This window comes from Drosophila arizonae, chromosome 2, assembly GCF_054131065.1.
Source record: "Drosophila arizonae isolate 15081-1271.41 chromosome 2, UAZ_ARI_1.0, whole genome shotgun sequence".
In the NCBI taxonomy this organism is placed as follows: Eukaryota; Metazoa; Arthropoda; class Insecta; order Diptera; family Drosophilidae; genus Drosophila; species Drosophila arizonae.
The window spans coordinates 27,309,573-27,330,359 of NC_142922.1; the positions used below are offsets into that span (position 1 = coordinate 27,309,573).

The 20,787-nt window shown below is 38.2% G+C and overlaps 1 protein-coding gene and 1 pseudogene across 1 annotated transcript; one reads left to right on the plus strand and one right to left on the minus strand.

Annotated features, from left to right (window-relative positions):
• Positions 1–3,397: 3,397 nt before the first annotated feature.
• Positions 3,398–12,634, minus strand: LOC149270648 (histone H4). Its single transcript, XM_089471137.1, has one exon. It carries the CDS (start codon positions 12,379–12,381, stop codon positions 12,070–12,072), a length of 312 nt encoding a protein of 103 aa, XP_089327263.1. The 5' UTR covers positions 12,382–12,634; the 3' UTR covers positions 3,398–12,069.
• On the plus strand, positions 4,082–5,043 carry LOC149270649 (uncharacterized; annotated as a pseudogene).
• Positions 12,635–20,787: the final 8,153 nt, after the last annotated feature.

Genomic DNA, 20,787 nt, shown 5'->3' on the forward strand with positions numbered 1-20,787 from the left:
ATCTAGAGAGGCCAACTGTCTCTCAAGATACGGACCCTCTGTTATAGATGAAGGTATGCTTAAAATTGAATTATAAGTTCAATATAATTATATTCATTAACCTAATAATATAATTTATTTTGCAGATGAATCAATATGATTTTTCCTCTATTGGAAGCCTTTTCTTCAAGTACCTCTGCATTCCCGCAACGTCAGTAGAATCGGAAAGAGCATTCAGCAAGGCGGGCCAAATTATTTCAGAGAGGCGAACACGACTCAAAGAAAAAAACATTAACATTCTTTTATTTTTAAATCGTAATTTTTGGATCAGATAAACAATATATATATCTTATATTCAATTCAAATATATGTGTTTGTTGGGGTACACTATCGATGGCACTATCGATACTGTTTGACAGAACATCGGGTGTTAAATTTCACAACATTGCAGAACATATGATTTCAGTGCCACATGGAAAAATTCGCGAATTTGTTTTATTTATTTACCCTGTGTTTGCAATGCCAAAGTAAGTAAATTGTGGAAAATATATTTAAATATAGTTATTTGCAATTACAAATGTATTTATTCTAGAATAACAACAAGGACAAGCTTTTGCTGGAGGCACTTTACAAAAATTGATGGAAATAGCGCAAAATGCAACATTTTCGACAAAGTTTTGAAAACTGCGGGTAACACGACTAACATGAAGGACCACCTGCGGTCCCTTCATAAAATAGATCAAAATGTTGCAGTACCTGCAGTACCTAATACTAAGGGTGTGGCACAAATTTCCATTGCTAAAAGCTTTCAAAATATTGTGGAGTATGGCACCGACGAGAATAACACAAAAATAATCAACGATGCCATTATTTATATGATATCAAAGGATGTGCAACCATTTTCGATAGTCGAAAACAAAGGCTTCAAACATTTAATGAATACGGTTGCACCGCGTTACAAAATACCGTCGCGATATTTAATTACAAAATGGGTGGATGAAAAGTTTTTGGAAATGTGGAAGAGACTGCATGCATTGAAAATGTAAAGGGAATTGTAACTTTTTTTAAAGCAGAGTTGCGTTGCCAGGGACAACTTAAGAAAAGTAACGGACAAGGTATTGCTCCAAGATGTGGCAACTAGATGGAATAGCACATACTACATGATTGAGCGTTACTTGGAGCTTAAAAATTTCGTAAACAATATTGTCTTAAGTGTTCGCAACGATGTTGAGATGCTAAATGGAAATGAATTACAGTTGCTTAATAATATCAAAAACAAAATTGCTTAACGTTGATGACATCACGCCCGAGGCAAATGACACTATGAACTTCTTGCTTTTTGAAATCGATAAGCGTATGGGTTCAATAGAGCAGGTATGCTTCAAATGTCATCATTAATTTATTCCTTAAAAAATTTTATTTTAAATGTTTTGTTTCAGGTCTCAATTCTGGCAATGGCTACAGTACTTGATCTAAGATTTGAGAAACTGCATTTTAAAGACCCTCAGGCATGCTCAAACTCTATTACAACAAGTAAGAACGTTGCAGTCGGGCATTACCGACTGCGGAATACTCATTCACATCCCATCAACAATTTAGTAGTTAAGTTTCGCTCTAATACTGTAGAATATACAGGGTTTTCCGATTTGCCACGCGCCTACTGGGCGCAGACACCTCATTTTTGGTCACTTCTTAGACCGTGATAACGGTACTCTAACTGCAAAGTTCGAATGCTTACCCTCAAAAAATGTGAAAATTACAGGGTATTTTTCGACATGCCACGCCCCTAAAAAGGCGTACACATTATTTTTGGGCATCGATAAAGGAGGTTACTGGTAACTTAACTATCTAAATTTGAAGCTTCTAGCTATTATACTTTAGAAGATATAAACTTTTGCGGTTTGCCACGCCCCCTGTTGGCGGACATATATCCGACAAAGCTTTTTGGGTCTTGGGTGATCAGCCCGAGTATATTTGAGGTCTCTGGCATCACTAGTGTCCAAAATAGAGCAGAATTTAAAAAATCACTATATCTTATAAATTGTCCTTCGACTTTATAGAATTATAACATTAGCTGACGTGCAAAATTTCAGCATTTTAGGTTTACAAGCTTAGGAGATACAGTTTTAGCCGATTTGCCACGCCCTCAATGGGCGGAGATGTATCCGCTATATATCGTGATCTTGGGTAGTCAACGCGGACCTACATACCAAATTCAACTAACATGATTTCTGGTATATCGGAAAATGCATTTTCCGATTTACCACGCCCCTAGTGGGCGGATCGGGAAAATTTTAACACTTTATAAATCGGAGATATACACGAGAATGTGTTTCAAATTTCAAGTCTCTAGCTTCAATAGCGCCGAAATAGATTGCGTTTATACGGACAGACGGACGGAGAGCAAGACGGACATTGCACAAAACCAATATACTGATTCACTTTCGTGAATGAGTATAAAAATTAAGTCTATGATAAAACCGATGGTCAAAGATTACAATAGTAATGATAACGTGACAAGCACAACTGGTAATTATATTGTTAAGTAAACTACTCAGTAAATAAATTAAACAAGTAAGAAAGTTCTAGTCGAGACTGCTCGACTACGAGATCCCCTGAGCCCTTGGAGTGTTAGCTATTTCAATAATTTTTCGCGTCTTTCAGCTTACACAAGAATCACGCACACACACACACACACACGCACGCACGCACGCACACACAGGCATACATACACACACACATACACACACACACACACATACACAAACAATTACATACATATACACACGCATGGGCGGCAGTGACCACTTACTATGAGAACTTAATTGCTTAATAACTTTTTTTGTGGACGTACGATCTTCATGAAACTTTTAGATTATGATTATAACATGGATATGCATGTAATTGCTAAAGCACAAGTCTCTAGTATTTAAAATACGCTTTTTACAAAAGTAAGGGTGAGAGGGTGAATTTAAGGGTGGGGGGTAAATTTTAACAAAAACCGAAACTGTATAAATTGCATATAAGCATACATTAAAAATTTGAAGTCTCTAGCAAAAAAGGTGTAGAAGATATAATTTTATATATCGATAAAAAAGATCGGGATGAGTTATCGATTTTTAATGATAAACTTGATATGCGCGCTGTAATTACGGACATTTAAAAAAATTTGAAGAGTCTAGCGCTTATATCTTCGGAAATCGACGCGTTCAAACATACGGACAGACGGACAGACAGACAGACGGACAGGGCCAAATCGACTCAGCTCGTCGCCCTGATCAAGAAAATATATACTTTGTGGGGTCTGCCACGCCTCCTTCTGCCTGATACATACATTTCAACAAAACCATTATACCCTGATATTCATTGAAAATGGGTTCAGGGTATAAAAACTAAGAAGTCATTTATTTAAAAGGCCTTTAAGAATTGAACTAACGAAAAATAAGGGAATTGGTAGAAAACATCGATACATCGATGTTTATAGCCGATGTTTCACACAACATCGATTTATCATTTTGCAAACATCGATGAACGTCGACATCGAAATTTCGACCCAAAGTTACATCACTAGTCGATGGCACTATCGACACTATCGATGGTTCAAAATAAACAACCAACACAAATCGACTGCGTCCAATATCGATAGTTCCCCACCTCTATTCACAATACTAATTTATGTATGCAAATGTCCTGCACTTAGTCTCAATGTTCACTTAAACCATTTGCGAATTCTATATCACCAATACGTGCAATAAATGCACCCTTGAGGTAGGCAACAAAAATATGCGTTAACTCTGTTCAGGATATTTCCCTTACTTCGCGTGGTGGATAATTCTCAACCAGTTGTAGCAGTGAAATGGCATAGTGCTCCTTGGCCTTATGGCTAAGATCAACTCTGAACATGCGATAAGTGCAGCATCTGTTGTTATTTAGCTCGGAACAGTTCTCGGCCTTATCAAAGTGTAGTATCTGTTCTTATTTAATTGTGAAAAATTATAAAAACAGTGTGGAATGGAATGGCACGCAAGCCAAGTGGAAACAAGTGAATTAGTGAAGATAAAAAGCAAAGACACAAGCTGTGAAGTGCAGTGAAAAAAGTGGCATGGACAAGAAGAAAAAATGGAGACACATACTAAAAAGGCAAAACAAACAACGTCTTAAAAAGGTCTGCCGGCGAATCTGCCGGGGCCTACAAAAGGAAAGAAAATAAAAACGAAGAAAACAAAATGTCCAAAAATCATAATACATCTATGTCATCACTAGACGAATATCTGGATGACGAAAGTGAGTCAGTGGTGCAATATGGTGAAAATGATGAAAGTGAATAAATCCCCTTAAACAGAAAACAACTGTTAGAAGAACTCATTCTAACAAGAGAACAGATAAAACTACAACAACAACTAATCCAACATCAAAAAGAACAATTACAAGTCCTCAATAATATGACAAAAATGCAAACAAACCCAACAAGCAACAATGAAAATTAAAGTCAAAACACAAACAACATACTACAGGGCAACAAATTTGCCGCCCTATATCAACACGATGAAGACAATATAAACATTAACGACATTGAATACCCACCACTGGACACCAGCCCCCAGAACTTCAAAAAAACAAAAAAGGAAAGCGACATCGCCAGTATCAACAGCAACAAAAAACAAAAACAAGAAACAGCAAAACACCCCCCCAGAAGCAGATGACAACAACGACGACAACAACAATAACAGCAACAACAACATCAACAATAAACCAACGCAGACAACCAACATCAAAATTCCGGCCATCACAATCTTTAACACGTCCCTCAAGGAAAAGCAAGGTATGCTACTGCTCAAGATACCAAAAAGTAATTATAGATTAAATATAATAAATAAAAACATAATCCTGGTTAATGTATATAATTTAACAAACTTTATGCATCTCAAAGAAATGTTAACAAATAACAATAAAAACTACTACACATATACCCCTAGCTCCCTCAAACCTTACAACCTCATAATAAAACAAGAAAGTTCTAGTCGAGACTACTCGACTACGAGATCCCCTGAACCCTTGGAGTAATAGCTATTTCAATAATTTTTCGCGTCTTTCAGCTTACACAAGAAACAGGCACACACACACATACACACACTCACACACGCACAAACATTTACATACATATACACACACAAGCATAAACACACATGGGCGGCAGTGAGCGCTTACTATGAGAACTTAATTGCTTAATAACTTTTTTTTCTTCATGAAACTTTCAGATTATGATTATAACATGGATATGCATGTAACTGCCAAAGAACAAGTCTCTAGTATTTGAAATACGCTTTTTACAAAAGTGAGGGTGAGGAGGTGAATTTAAGGGTGGGGGTAAATTTTAACAAAAACCGAAATTGTATAAATTGCATATAAGCATACATTAAAAATTTGGAGTCTCTAGCAATAAAGGTGTAGAAGATATAATTTTATAACTGGTTTTCGATAAGGTTTTTTATCGATAAAAAAGATCGGGATGAGTTATCGATTTTTAATGATAAACTTGATATGCGCGCTGTAATTACGGACATTTAAAAAAATTTGAAGAGTCTAGCGCTTATATCTTCTGAAATCGACGCGTTCATACAGATGGACAGGGCCAAATCAACTCAGCTCGTCGCCCTGATCAATAATATATATACTTTGTGGGGTCTGCCACGCCTCCTTCTGCCTGTTACATACATTTCAACAAAAACATTATACCCTGATTTCCCATTGAAAATGGGTTCAGGGTATAACAAGTAAGAAGACTCTAGTCGAGACTGCTCGACTAGGTGATACCCTGAACCCTCTAATCTGATATTCTAATTAGTCTGCACTTCTTTTCGACACACATACATGTAACAATTATATTGTATATAATTGTGTATTTATTAGTTAGATTGAGTATTTGTGGTTGAAATTAACCAGCGTGTACGTCTTTCTTCTTAAAATGTCTTCTTAGCAGCACGTCTTGTTTCATCAACGCCTTCTCAATCACTGTCCTCGTCTTTTTATGGAGTTGCCATCCTGTTGCTATTGTGTAACTAGGATGCCACACCGCTCGACAACGCTTCTCATGCCACATTACATTCGGTCATCCTGATCATCATCTGCCCCAGATGATTCCTCTGAATCTGTTCCTTCGTTGTAGTCCAAATAACGCCAAAGCTTCATGTTGTCTTCACTGGTGCACGTCATATTCGGGCCTGAAAAATCTGCAGACTTCTTTACTTCATACCTACCATTTCTTTTTACTTTGGTAACTTCGTATGGTCCAAGATATTTGTTTGCCAGCTTTCTGCCCGTTACAAATTGTGTGACTCTAATGGCTACTAGGTCTCCCAACTGATAGCCGTGTGGTCCCTTTCGTTTTTTGTCAAAGTTGCGCTTATATTTGGTTTGTGCTTCTTGTATCTGCTGTCTTGCTTCTGCTCTTATACGGTTGCGATCATCTTGTAGTGATACTAGTATTTCCTCTTCTAAGATTTTTTTCAATTCGGGGTCTGTCTCGTTTCTCATTTTTACTCCAAACATGATTTCAAATGGTGTAAACTTTGTTGACGAATGCATATGGGAATTTAAACATTGCTGCACCTGTGATGTATATTTATACCATTTAGATGTTTCTGTTGCTGACATCTTGGCGAGAACAGAAATTATGACTCGATTAACACGTTCTATTTGACCATTTCCTCTTGCCACTCCTGTAGTTGTCTCGATGTGATCTATCTTTCGGTTTGTACAGAACTCCTTAAATTGCTTTGATGTGAATGCGGCGCCTCTATCGCTTATTATGCGTTGTGGATTTCCGAAAATTTCTACCCAAGAATTCAAATGTTTGATAACTTCCGCTGTATCTGTTGACTTTGTAGGATATAGCCAAACATATTTGGAAAATCCATCTACGACTGCAAATATGTATTTAGAGCTTTTTGATGTAGGATCCAGCGATCCCAGATGATCAACGTGTAATGTGGTCAATGGAGCTTCTCCTTTGTCAATACAATGTAAAAAGTCCTCCTGTTTTCCGAGCTTCTGGTTGTGTGTGATGCACTGTATGCAGTTAGAAATAAACTGCCCGATTTTTCTATCCGCATGTGGAATATAATAGTCTTGTTGTATAGCGTGCTTTGTCTTCTGAACACCCATATGACCAAAGTTGTGAGCCGACCGTATTATCTCTTTTTCCATGCTTTTCGGTACTGCTAGCAAATCCAGTCCATTCATTTGTTTATAAATCAGATTATTTTTAATTTTGAAATCCGCGTACGGCTTATGCTTTAAAACTTCGTATACTGCTGCTAGTTTTTCGTCCTTTTTTTGCGCTCTTAAGATTTGAGCGTGCACTTCCGAAGAGACAATCATTACTGGATATCTACTCAAGCTATCCACATGTTTCATTCTTTCTCCTGCGCGGTGTTCTATTTGAATGTAAAATCTTGTAAGTGCATTAACCATTGGACGACTTCTCTTGGCATATCGTTTTTTACAGCCGTCTGTTTAAATGCTGCACAGTCTGTCACTAAGACAAATTCTATTCCCATCAGATAATGACGTAACTTCTTTGTAGCGAGGTAGGCCGCTTTTACCTCTAAGAAATAGCTGAGTAATTTTTCTTCTTGTACACTTGTCTTCTTGCTCCAGTAAACAACGGGATGCCACTTATCGTCATTCTCCTGTAAGAGTGTAGCGCCAAAGCCATCTTTTGACGCATCCACATGCAACTGTGTTTTTGCCGTAAACTGGAATATTTTTAAAACCGGTTCATTTATCAAAATCTCTTTTAATTTTTCGATCGCTTGTACTTGTGGACCTGCTATAATAAATTCCGCATCTTTCTTTAACAACTGCGTCAACGGTCTCGCTATTATAGCATAATCACGTATGAACTTTCTATAATAGCCGGTCAGTCCCAAAAAAGCCTGCACGCCTCTAATATTTTTTGGCAATTGAAATTTTTGAACCGCCTTAACCTTTTCTTTGCCGGGCCATACAACTCCATTCTCTACTTCATGTCCGAGAAAACTTATTCTTTTCTTAAGAAATTGACATTTGGACCATTTGATCTGCAATCCAAACTGACGTGATTGCTCCAAAACGATCTTCACGTTTTCCAAGCATTTCTCCGCTGTTGAGCCAAACACCACAATATCGTCTACATAAATCTCCATTATTCCTAAATTTATAAATTCTTGAAATATGAAATTTATGAATCTGACAAAGACTGCTGGATAATTACAAAATCCAAAAGGCGCTTTGTTAAATTCAAAAAGACCTTGTTTCGTGACAAATGCTGTATACTTGCGACTTTCTTCGTCCACATCAACATGAAAAAATCCGTTTTTTAGGTCCATAACCGTAAAGTATTTTGCGCTCTGCATTTTCTCCAAAACTTCCTCAACTATTGGTACTGGAAATCTATCCTTTAACACAAGCGTGTTCAGCTTGCGATAATCTATGCAGAGTCTGTGCGATCCATCCTTCTTTTTAGCTAATACGACTCTGCTAGCCACATCAGAGGTAGATTGACGAACGATTCCTTGTTGCATCCATTCATCGACTTGATCCTGTACAAATTTTTGTTCGCTTGCTGATAATCGACTGGGACTCTCTCTAAACGCGATATTCGGCCCATTTGGTAGAATACACAGCTTTATTGGACACCTCCGTGGTTCATCTATAGGCTTGTAGTTCCTTATAAGTTCTGCAACTTCTGCCGCATATCTCGGTTCGACATCTATTTCATCTTTGGAGCTGATCACATTCAAAATATTGTAGTTATCAGCGCTGCTCTCTATTTCTCTATTTTCTGTAAAAGTGTACCCATTAGTGTTGAACATGACTGAGAATTTCTGTAGAAAATCATAGCCAATTAGAATATCGACTTGCAACTTAGAATTAGGGACAACTAAAAATGTATGTTCTGTACTTAATCCATCCACTTCGACCTTGGCAGTAACATCACCTAGTACCTCCGTAGCAACATTGCCCAGTCCAAATAGTTTTGCGCAGCGTTTCTGAAGCGGACGATCTTGAAAAAGTTCATCGTATTTTCCTCGCGTCATTATTGATACGTCGGCGCCCGTATCTATCAAGCATCTGAATTTGCTGTCCTCAATTTGCATTTCCTTCATTCGGTTATCGTTGTACGTTTTAACGACTACGTTTACTGCTTTCATCTCTCCCGAACATTCCTTCGATACATGTCCGAATCCACCACATTTGAAGCATTTAATACCTGCCTGGCAATCGGCTTTTTTATGATCCGTTGATCCACAATTGAACCAATGCATTTTTTTCACTCTGTCGTTTATTTTGGCTTGATCACTGGTCGACACATCGTAACGGCGATTATTACGGCTCTTTTTGGCCACAGCATCTATTAAATCATAGCACTTCTTCAATTGCTTGAACGACGTTGAACTGTATAATGGATATTTCAAATCATCTCGCACTTCTAGTCCATCCACTATGTAGCTTATAATTGATTCATCTTCGATTTTGCCTAGTGCAGCGATTTTACGCATTTCTAACACATAATCATGAAAATTTTCAGTTTGCCTCTTTTTACGACTTCTTAAACGTTTGTGTATTTCTGCACTGCTCAGCTGTTGATCAAACTCCTCTATCAATTCCATACACAAATCATCATAATTAGCAACTGTAATGGTTTCCATAAATAATTTTGCTGTGCCTGTCATCTTATTGCGTGCATTAACATATTTTTGTTGTTCAGTCAGCTGATAAGCATCTGCATTTTCTTCAAAGTTTTGCAGCCACTGCCGAATTGGTATCGATATTCCATCGTAGTCTGGTACCACTTTTGCAAAACTATCGACCGATATATTTATTCGATTGTTTTCAGTCTCTTCAAATTTCGTCGTTAACATTCTGATCAGCGTACCTAATTCGCTATTGCGCACCATTGTGTGTGTGCTTCCCGAATCTTCTTCTTCGGCGCCTGTATGTCGCGTTTGGTCTGAGTTTTTTAGCGTGCCGCTTGTGCCCATTACTTTTGTCTCTCTTGCACCTTCCTGTTGCTGCGTGTCAATTTCGTCATTTGCCGTAAAAGACCGATTCATTGCTTCCACCTCCATTCGATGTTGCATTTGATTTTTGTCGACTTTCTTCTTGGTTGAGCGCTGCATTTTCCTTCGTTAATACTTTTTATTCATCCGTTTAGCCGTTCATCGGTTGAGCGTCCATATAACAACTTTTCGTACTCTTTTAGTCAGTTCAGCGGTTGAGCCCCCATGTAACAATTATATTGTATATAATTGTGTATTTATTAGTTAGATTGAGTATTTGTGGTTGAAATTAACAGAGTATTGAGACTTTAACAACTTTGGAACACTGTGACTACTTGACTTCTAATCACCAGCGTGTACGTCTTTCTTCTTAAAATGTCTTCTTAGCAGCACGTCTTGTTTCATCAACGCCTTCTCAATCACTGCCCTCGTCTTTTTATGGAGTTGCCATCCTGTTGCTATTGTGTAACTAGGATGCCACACCGCTCGACAACGCTTCTCATGCCACATTACATACATACACACGAGCGTATTAGAACGCGCTCTGCCAACTGCGCAGTAAGCAGCGACTGGCCTGTGCTGCGCTCTAGTGTGGGCAACATTATAAGAATTTATTTGTTGAATAATTTCTTTTCTAGACATACAATCTTAATTTTTCGTTTTTTATTTTATAATATATTTATTGGGAAGGTGGGAGCTTGAATGAATGGCACTTAATCAAGCATTCCTGCCTTATACACGCGCTCATTTTTTATGTACACATAAATGCGTACTCTAGCATATTCTAAGAATCTCGCTGCGATTGATTTGTCATTGCATTGTTTTTGAATTTCCAGCCGCTACACTGGCTTTTCATTGCTATGTGGCGTCATAACACTAATGTGATTTCGTTTTAACTACTGTTCTTCGAAACGATGCGGTGGAGCTGTAGGCAGAAGCGCCGGCAATCTTTATTTTAGCTATTTTGACATGAACATGCTATTCGGCTTGGGTGCGAGTTCAAATCCCGCAGAAAACTCGTTTTTGTAAATTGCAAATTTTTTTGTTATTTTAGCTTTTTTATATTTTATTAATTTTATAAAAATGATTTCTTCCGTGCTATCAATACCCATTAAGCCTATTTATGTGAAGAAATACATAAATAGATGGCTGACGCATATAAATACCGCAATACGGGCACTATAAATGCCGATTGCCACGTCTCACATGGCCGTAGACTCCTCATATTTGGCCAGTTCTTAGAACGAGGAACCGGTAACCTAAATGCAAAATTTGAATTCTTACGCTACAAAAATGTGAAAATTACAGGGTATTTTTCGATACGCCACGCCCCGAAAGAGGTTGAAAAATTATTTTTGGGGCATCGATAGAGATAGAGGACTACCAGTAACTCAACTATCCAAATTTCTGGCTCTTAAACTGTAGGAGATATAAGCTTTTGCGGTTTGCCACGCCCCCTATGGGCGGACATATATCTACCATAGCTCGTTGGACTTGGGTGGTCAACCCGCGTATATATACCAAATTTCAGGCCTCTAGCATCAATAGTGTCCAAAATATAGCCGAATTCGAAAAATAACTATATCTTCAGGTCCAATTTGCAACGCCCCTAGTAGGCGTAGATATATAATTTAATAAGTAATAAGTGAGCAATTCAAAATATGCAGACTGTCACATGTGTGACTACCGTCACTGTACAGTCATTTACAGTACAGTACAGTCTCATTTATAATCATGCTCAAAAGTTGGTTGCTGGTCGGTGGTCTCCAAATTACAAATTTGGTATGTAGTATTCTTTGAATACATACAAGAATTACATTTTCTGCTAATTGAACTACATCGAACTCTTTCTTGGGCGGATACAAAAAATATGAACATCATCGTTCGTCTGTTCTCATTTATTTCGCAGCTAGAGAACTTTTATAGCGGGTCTATATTAAGGGCAATTATAATTGAATTTCACAATTTTCAGCTCTTTAAAGGTATTGGTGGTCCTGAAAAGCACCGATTGTTGTCAAAATAAGTTGCTTGTTGTACTCGCTTTTTCTTAACCGCCAAAACCGTACAGTGTACGACCTTGCCTCTTCAATGCATAGACAACATCCATGGCTGTGACTGTCTTCCTCTTGGCATGTTCGGTATATGTGACAGCATCGCGAATAACATTTTCCAAAAAGACCTTGAGAACGCCACGGGTTTCTTCATAGATTAGTCCAGAGATTCGCTTCACGCCACCACGACGGGCTAAACGACGGATTGCTGGCTTCGTGATACCCTGGATATTATCACGCAACACTTTGCGATGACGCTTTGCACCTCCTTTACCCAAGCCTTTGCCACCTTTACCACGACCAGTCATTTTTCACTTTTTATATATATACGCACTTCACGAATGTCAGAAATACTCTAATGCCTATGACCAGACTCACTGCTATTTATACCGAGATATCCGAAAACTTGAGAGAGCACATAATGCTTGCATCCCGCTCACACACTACCCTTGCAACATTTACAACAGCAGAGTAGAGTAACACGATCACTATTTGTCGATCATGAATATGTCGATCTCTTTCTAACGCACCACCAGTTTGCTATATAAGCAATGCGGAATGGCGGCGACCGATCATTGTGTTTTGAATTGTGAGAGTGTAAAATAGAATTGGGGAGGAATGGCTCGCACAAAGCAGACGATTGCTTGAAAATAAATGTGCAAAGTGTATCTATCCAGTCAGTGCCAGTGAAAAGGACTGAAAGTGTAGTGCAAGTTACTCAATTTAAGTTGCTAACCTGTTACTTGTGATATGGACATAAAAAATAAAAATAAAAATAAAAAGTTACAATTAGCAACAAACAAAAAAGTGCACAAAAATAAAACAAGCCTTCTGCTACGACTCGAACACAATGTTCAACAAGTGCCTTACGAGAAACTAAAAACGGAATGTGCACAAAACAAAAAACCAAAAAATATAACGAAAATCAAATACACTAGCAACAAAATGGAAAACCATAGGACACATAGCCGTTGCTCATCCGAGTCGCCTCTCAGCTTCGATGAGTATACCGACGACGAATGCGAAGCCTTAGCATCAACCTCAAAGATGATGTGGATCAACAAGGAGGATTTTAACAAAATAATGGAAGAGCTCGCCTACCTAAGGGAGAAAATAGCAAAAGCAACTACCGTCCAGACACCCAAGAAGCCAAAGACGACAACAACGACTACATTAAATCAATCTAACCCGCTTCACACCACAGCCGTCATACAGACGCTGAGTGGGATCAGATTTGCTTCGCTAGCAGAGCAAGTGGAAGAAACAAACGAAGAGAACATAGAGGAGACAAACAACTTGCATGAGACTAACGCAAACGAGGACAAAGACTTCCCAGCGCTGGACGCAAAAATGGGAAAACCCTCAAAAAAGACCAAAGGCAGGAAGCAAAAACAAGCCGGACCACTCAAACCAACAGACACCATGGAGGTTGACAACGCCAATGACGACTCACCTAAGAAGAACCAAAAAATTCCTGCAATAACCATCTACAACACACCAGCTAAGGAACTGACGGGTATGTTGCAACAACATTAAAAAAAAAGAAAATTATAAATTAAACATAATAAATAAAAATATAACGCACATAAACGTATACACCATTGAAGACTTTAAGAACGTTAAAACGCTACTAGTAGCTAGCAAAAAGAACTTCTTTTCGTACACCCCTACTCAACTGAAGCCATATAATGTTTTAATTAAAAAATTACCCCATGAGAGCTTCACATAAGCGGAGGTTAAGTCTGCCCTAGAAGAGGCAGTTTCCGATCTTCATATAATGGCTATAAAACCTTTTAAACATAGTTTCTGGCTGGTCCAGCTCACAAAAACCCCAAACTTAAAAACCATCTTCCATAGAAAGACCCTATTAAACTGTAAAGTTATAATTGAGCCTCTAAAAATAAAAAATAAAATTCACAAGTGCCACAACAGTCAAAGATTCGGACACGTTGCTAGCAACTGCAAAGTGCCCTTCCGCTGCATAAAATGCACGAAAACCCATAACCCGGGAGACTGTAACATCATCAAAGATGATGTAAAAAGCCAAGTCGAGTGTGTGAACTGCAAAGGCAAGCACACGGCTAACGCAAAAATCTGCCCAATCCGAATTTCATTCTTGGAACGAAAGAAAAATAAGCCAGCTCCCAAATTCATGGTAAATATGACCAAGCCCATAAGCAATATAAGAGAAGGTGTTCAATTTTCGTCGCTTTTTAAAGCCTCACCCACCCAAACTAAAAACCAAACCCGCTCCCAAAAAATATTTCAGTAACAAACCCAAAACTTAGAGAGCACTTGACAAAGAAGCTTAATCCCAAACCTTCAACCTTCACTCTCGAAGGATTAAATAAAGATTCTTCCGAAATCTTCGGCAAGGACATCTTTGAGTGCTTAGACACTATGCAATCAATAATAAAAAAGTACCCCCTAGGCCAAACACAAAATGATATGGAAGCTAGGAAGATTAAGCAAGCCTTAATCGTAGACTTCCTTATCCAAATAGCCCAATAATGGTTAACATCAAAATCATTTTCCAAAATATCAATTCTATTGTGTCTCTACACAAGAGACACGAATTGAACACCTTTTTAAACAAACATAGGCCAGATATAATCCTCATTGCAGAGCACCGTCTCAGCAAAAAGCACTATACAAATCTCGATAACTACAAATTCGTTAGACAAAATGAGCGTGCAAAGCACCTAGAACAAGCTCAACGCCCCAATCCCGATAACTGTGGCTCATCTGTCGCCATTTGCACAAAAAATGGCATGAAATTCGAGACCATCCCGTTTCCTCAATTAAAATATATTGAGGCTATGGCTATAAAAATACCCTATAAGAGCACAAACAGAGGCATACAGCACCTAATTGCAGTATCCCTCTATAAAACCAACCGTCCAAACCACCCCCTTCTTATCACTGATCTCAACAAAATAAGAGACAGTAAATTTAGCGGGTGGGAAAATAATAATAGGCTGCGACCTAAATGCCAAGCATCCAAGCTGGAACGAGCCATATTTCAACCCGACCCACTTAAACACTCACGGGTTCCAACTCCTCAAATGGCTGGAAAGGCAACCTGACCTAATACTCCATCCGTTAAATTGAACATTTAGCTAGGCCGGCACTGCTTGATGAACAATGACCCTATAATAGTGCGAAATTTCCCCCACCAGACCCAACAATAGAATTGAACTCACTGCAGAATGTCTTAACCTTATAAAAAGCAAAAAAGTCATTCAAAGATACATTACCAGACGGCAACTTTCCCTATCAGCAAATGAAAAGTCCGAACTACGTAGAGAAATAAAAAAGCTTACAGCGCCCTAGGGCACATAGAATGTAAGCTTAGGCATATCAGCCCCCGCAACATTAGCTTGAAAACACTAAAAGGTATAAGCCCACAAGAAAAATTACAAGCATCCCTAAATAAAGACATCCACTTAACAACGGATGAACAAAGCAAAATAGATATTGAAGTTCCCCCATCCTGAAAACCAATTTCAATAAATTAAATGCACTTGCATGGTCGTTTGAGCAAATTCACAAGCAAAATGACACCATGTCAAGCAATAGCCCCCTGCTCAGACAGCATTCCGAATACGTGAACAGGGAAGCCACAAAGCTAATGAAATCTCCCTTGAGTGCGAACCATATCGTAGCCTTCGATCACGCACGCAGTGCAGAAGGTTACTGGGAAGGCTCTGAAGAACTTGGCTTTACAAACGGCAAGCAACTTCTTGAATGGGTAAAGCAGAAAAATAGCAAAAAGAACCGTAGGTCCTGACGGTAGTAGTAATTTTCTACTCAAACATTGCAATATGATTGTAATTAAACATATTGCAATACTATTCAACCACTGCTACAATATCGGCTACTTTCCCACTGCCTGGAAACGCATTAAAGTAATGCCGATCCCTAAGCCTAAGCAAAACCACCAAAGCCTACAGGGCTATAGGCCCATATCAATACTTTCAGCCATTAGCCTCTTATTTGAAAAATGCTAATGATGCAGATTAAAAAACACATAGAAATGAATGAGATACTCAAGCCAGTTTGGATTCAGAGACAACCTCTCTATAAACAACTCACCGGCAGTCGCAAACTCATTCATATATAGAACCTCTTAAAAAAATGTGCCACCATCGCATGCGCACTTGATTTCGAAAAAGCCTTTGATACAGTCTGGACAAACGGACCTATCTACAAAATGAGCAATAAATATAACTTTAACATAAATACTACACGTATTATACATAGCTACTTAAGCTCCCGCACATTCTATGTAGCCTGCTCAAATAGCTCTGAGACATCACTCATTCGTGATATAACTGCAGGTGTCCCACAAGGTTCCTTACTAGCCCCAATATTATATAACCTATACCTGGCTGACCTCCCAGAATTCGTTCAGCGGTCAAACTCAACAACACGCATCCAACCATTAGTTTTCGCAGACGATATTTTGCTACTGTCGTCAAATGCCTGGATTGCAAAAGCAGAAACAAAAAATAATGCCCTTAGCGTGCCCCACAGACCATCTCACCATAAATTTCTTAAATGAGCTTAAAAATAAGGGTATCATAACGATACACAGAACAACCTAATATTCTAACATCGCAAGAGTCAGACCATCAATCCCAATGATGGACTTGTATACAACATAAACCAATAACAACATAACATAAAAATAAAAACAATATAACACGAAACACTGGTTCCGCTTGTATGAAGCAGCGGCCATAATTACTTTTTACAATTTACAAATTAAAAATATATACTTAAAAAAATAATAACAATTGGTTAATACAAAATAAATAATAATATCAAATTAAAAGGAATTGTCTAATAATTCCTGCACAGATGGTAATAAAATCGACTTATCTCTCTTGGGGAGCTGTCTTTGACCTGTTATAAATGGATCTGATCTTAAGAGTAAGGTATTCATAACATCTGTGTTTGTTAAAGTGCGTGAGACCTTTCGACTGTGCTGCAGTCTACATTTCTTAATTTCTTTATTATTAGATTCAGCAGCTTCCTCCGAAAGCTCGCCAATCGATAATAAAGCATTTTCTATAACAGCAGCACCATGAATTAAGACTTTATGTATCGTAGCAGGCAAATAATACCAAGGATAGGCAGTTATTAGTTCATTAGCTGTACCTAACGCGAAAATCTTGAATTTTTCAGCATTAATTTTATAGCCCGATGCAATTGCTTGCAGTAAAGTTGCGCATCTATAAATTAAATTTTCATTTATCCCCGTGATTTCGGAACTTAAAAGAGGGTTTGAAAAAAATTTCCTTGCGATATTTTCATCGTTGGACGTTCCTCTACTATCATCTCTAGGTTTGTCCACTATAATGCCCATTTTTTCGCGAAACTGCGATTGAATTTTCTGTTTTCTTTCCAACACTTTAACTTTCGTTTCTGCATCTCTTGCTTGCCACATTTTGACTTCTAATTTGTATGACACATGCAAAAAGTATTCAAAGAATCTTATATAAGAATGTAGCGGGGATAAGCCGAATTCATAATATCTTTCCTTAACTTCTTTATTCAAACATTTTTAGACGTTATTCATGTCAGTTGGCTTTGCTCCACATATATAGCATTTGGCTGAGGATGATTCGCTTATTGCATTACACACTTTACCGTCTACCATAGTGAGATGCAAACTATGATCGATAAGTATTTTTTGTTGTTTAACATATAATTCTGTTGCCTTTAGTAAACTAATTTGTTCCTTAAAATACCTCTCTTCTTTAATTGAGAATTCAGCTATCTCTTTCTTAAATTGGAATCTTATTGGCCTGCAGTACCAGGTCGATGACGGTCGGGGGTTTTTCCAAATAATTTTATTGTCCCTTTGAGAAAACATTTGGAGAGGTACATATGATGTTACAAACAAGCTTTTGTCGTCCAAATCATCATTTGAAAAATTTTGCTTGTACTCACTATGGCCGGTACTTCCATCGAAACCCCATTTCCCAATTAATGTCGGGTCAAACTTACACCCTTTGCTTTCAATATTACGGTGAAACAGACCGCAAGCCTTTGCGGGTTTCTCTTCATTTGATCCGGATTCAGCGCACCACAAATCAAACAAATACATGCGTTTAAATTCGCAATGAACAGAAGTGCCTAGTGCAAAAATTTAAATAAAACAATCCGATTCAAATTAAAGCATCGTTAAAATAATACAAAATGGACAGTACGGCACATATCTACAAACATTTATGACTCAACAGCACAATCAAAACAACAAAGCATTCATATAACCTTAAAAAAGTCTAAATTTGAGGCTATGTTCTGCGAACTTTACCACGAAGCCTGGCAGATTCTGGCACCTAAATTTAAAAGTTTTTTAATCTTAAAAGATCAATAAATACCACAAAAAAAGTCGCTAGAGGGGGTGAAGGGGGGATCACAATTAAAACTTTACCTGAAAATCATTAATATAGACGACAAAACACATATGGAGGCACTGACAAAACAAACGAATTATTAGTAAATATAATGTTTTTAAACACGTTTTTAAACACGTATAATAAAATAACATACCTTTCTTTCCAATATTCATTTTGATTTCAATCGTTTTACTAAAATATTTGTTTATATTGAGCCTTTTACTTTTTCTTTTAACTTCAAGCTCAATGCAGGGTTGCATTTGCACGACAAGTTCTTCGCTCTTTTAACAATTTTTGCAAAAAGAGCCATTGAAACTGAGCAAAATAAACTAGTTCACCAAAAATATGGTTTATTCTGAGGTGGTTTCAATTTTTTTTTTGGAAAATTTTAACTTTCATATTTTGTATTTTTGGCCTCTGGCGAAACCACTGTGCAATGTTTCGTTAGCGCTGGGCATTTTGACGAACGGCTCTGGCCATTTTGATGGTGATCCATGAAGGAATAATGGCCCGTGTAGCCACAAGGTCATTGAATCCAGATTCTTTGCTAATGTTCCTCGTGACAGTATATCTGCAGCGTTGTTTTGTGAGGAGACATGACGCCACTGAGTTGCTATAGTCAATTCCTGGATTTTTGCAACTCTATTTGCGACAAAAGTTTCCAAACTTGATGATTGTGAATTTATCCATGATAGTACAATTCTTGAATCTGTCCATAAATATGCTGGATTGCAGCTACTCTTCATATTAAGGTCCTTTCGTACTCGAGCAGTAAGTTCCGCTCCTAATAGTGCTGCACAGAGTTCCAGACGAGGCAGTGATTGCCTTGATAATGGTGCTACCTTAGATTTCGCACATAACAAGCGTACAGTTATTCCCTTGTGGCTTCCGTTATTGAGTCTGCTCCCGTTAAGAAGTCATCAACATAAAAGTCATATTCCACTGCCTTTGATCCGACTGGATATTGATCCTTGCTTGAATTTGCTAAATGCTGCAAACATTTTGTCGCTAAAAATGGGGCTGATGTTGTGCCGTATGTGACAGTTTTTAGTCGGTAGTACTTAAACTGTTCCTGAGGTGAGTTTCTCCAGGCAATCATCTGATGAAACTGATCTGCTGAGTTCATCCGTATTTGACGATACATCTTTTTAATGTCCGCGGTAAAAACATATTTATGAGTTCTAAAACGCAGTAGAATTGAAAATAATTCACTTTGTACCGTAGGCCCAGCGTACAGTATATCATTTAGGGCCTTGCCTGTCGATGATTTAGCAGAAGCGTCAAATCAACTCGTAGTTTTGTGGTACTGCTATCTGGTTTCAACACACAGTGATGCGGAATGAAATAATGCGATTTCGGAACCATCTGCGGTGTTACTTCCTTCATGTGGCCGAGTTTTTCGTAATTTTTCATGAATTCCACGTAGTTGCCTTGTAGGTCTGGATCACGGCACAGTCTTTTTTTCAATGCTAAGAAACGCCTTATAGCTAACTCCCGGGACTCTTCCAGTTCTGACACATCTTCAGAATAAGGTAATTTTACTATCAATTTTCCGTCAACTGCCCTTTGTATATTCTCTTTAAAATGTGTTTCACAGTGTGACTCTGCTGGTGTCCAATAGGGCTGTGTTGTTTCCAGATTATCCAGTTTCAAAAATCGTTCCAATAGATTAGTCTGGTCATCAGTTGTAGTTGCTACAGAGCATGTGGCGACTGTCGAAGTTGATCTGTTGACTCTAACACGAACGCCTCTACTTGTGTCGTGTAACTTCCATTTTGAGATTTTATGAGAACATTGACCCTTGATTTCATTGAACTTGGGTCTCCTCCAATGCCTTCGATTCGCATGGTTGAGTTTTTGACTGCAAGTGATAATGTTTTTACAGCTCTTTCGGAGATCATGTTTATCTGAGAGCCTGAATCCAGGAGTGCTCTGAAACTTCCATATTTTCCGTTGTTTCCATGCACTTCGACTCGAGCAGTGGCGAGTAGCACATAATTATTTATTGTACTATGTGCTGCGGCAGTTATTTTGACGTCATCTTTGTTCTCCAGGTGTAGCAACGTGTTATGTTTTTTGTTGCACTTCATGCAGTTGCGTAGGAAGCATGATTTTGCCATATGATTGGGCCGCAGACAGTTTAGGCACAGTTTTTAGTTAAGTGCCCATTTTAAACGTGCGTCTCCAGATTTTGACGCGAACTTGTCACATCGATAAATTCTATGTTCTGCTGAATCACAGAATTGACAGCCTTTACTCTTTTCTGTTGAGGCAGACGCGCATATCCTTGGCTTTTCTTTAGGG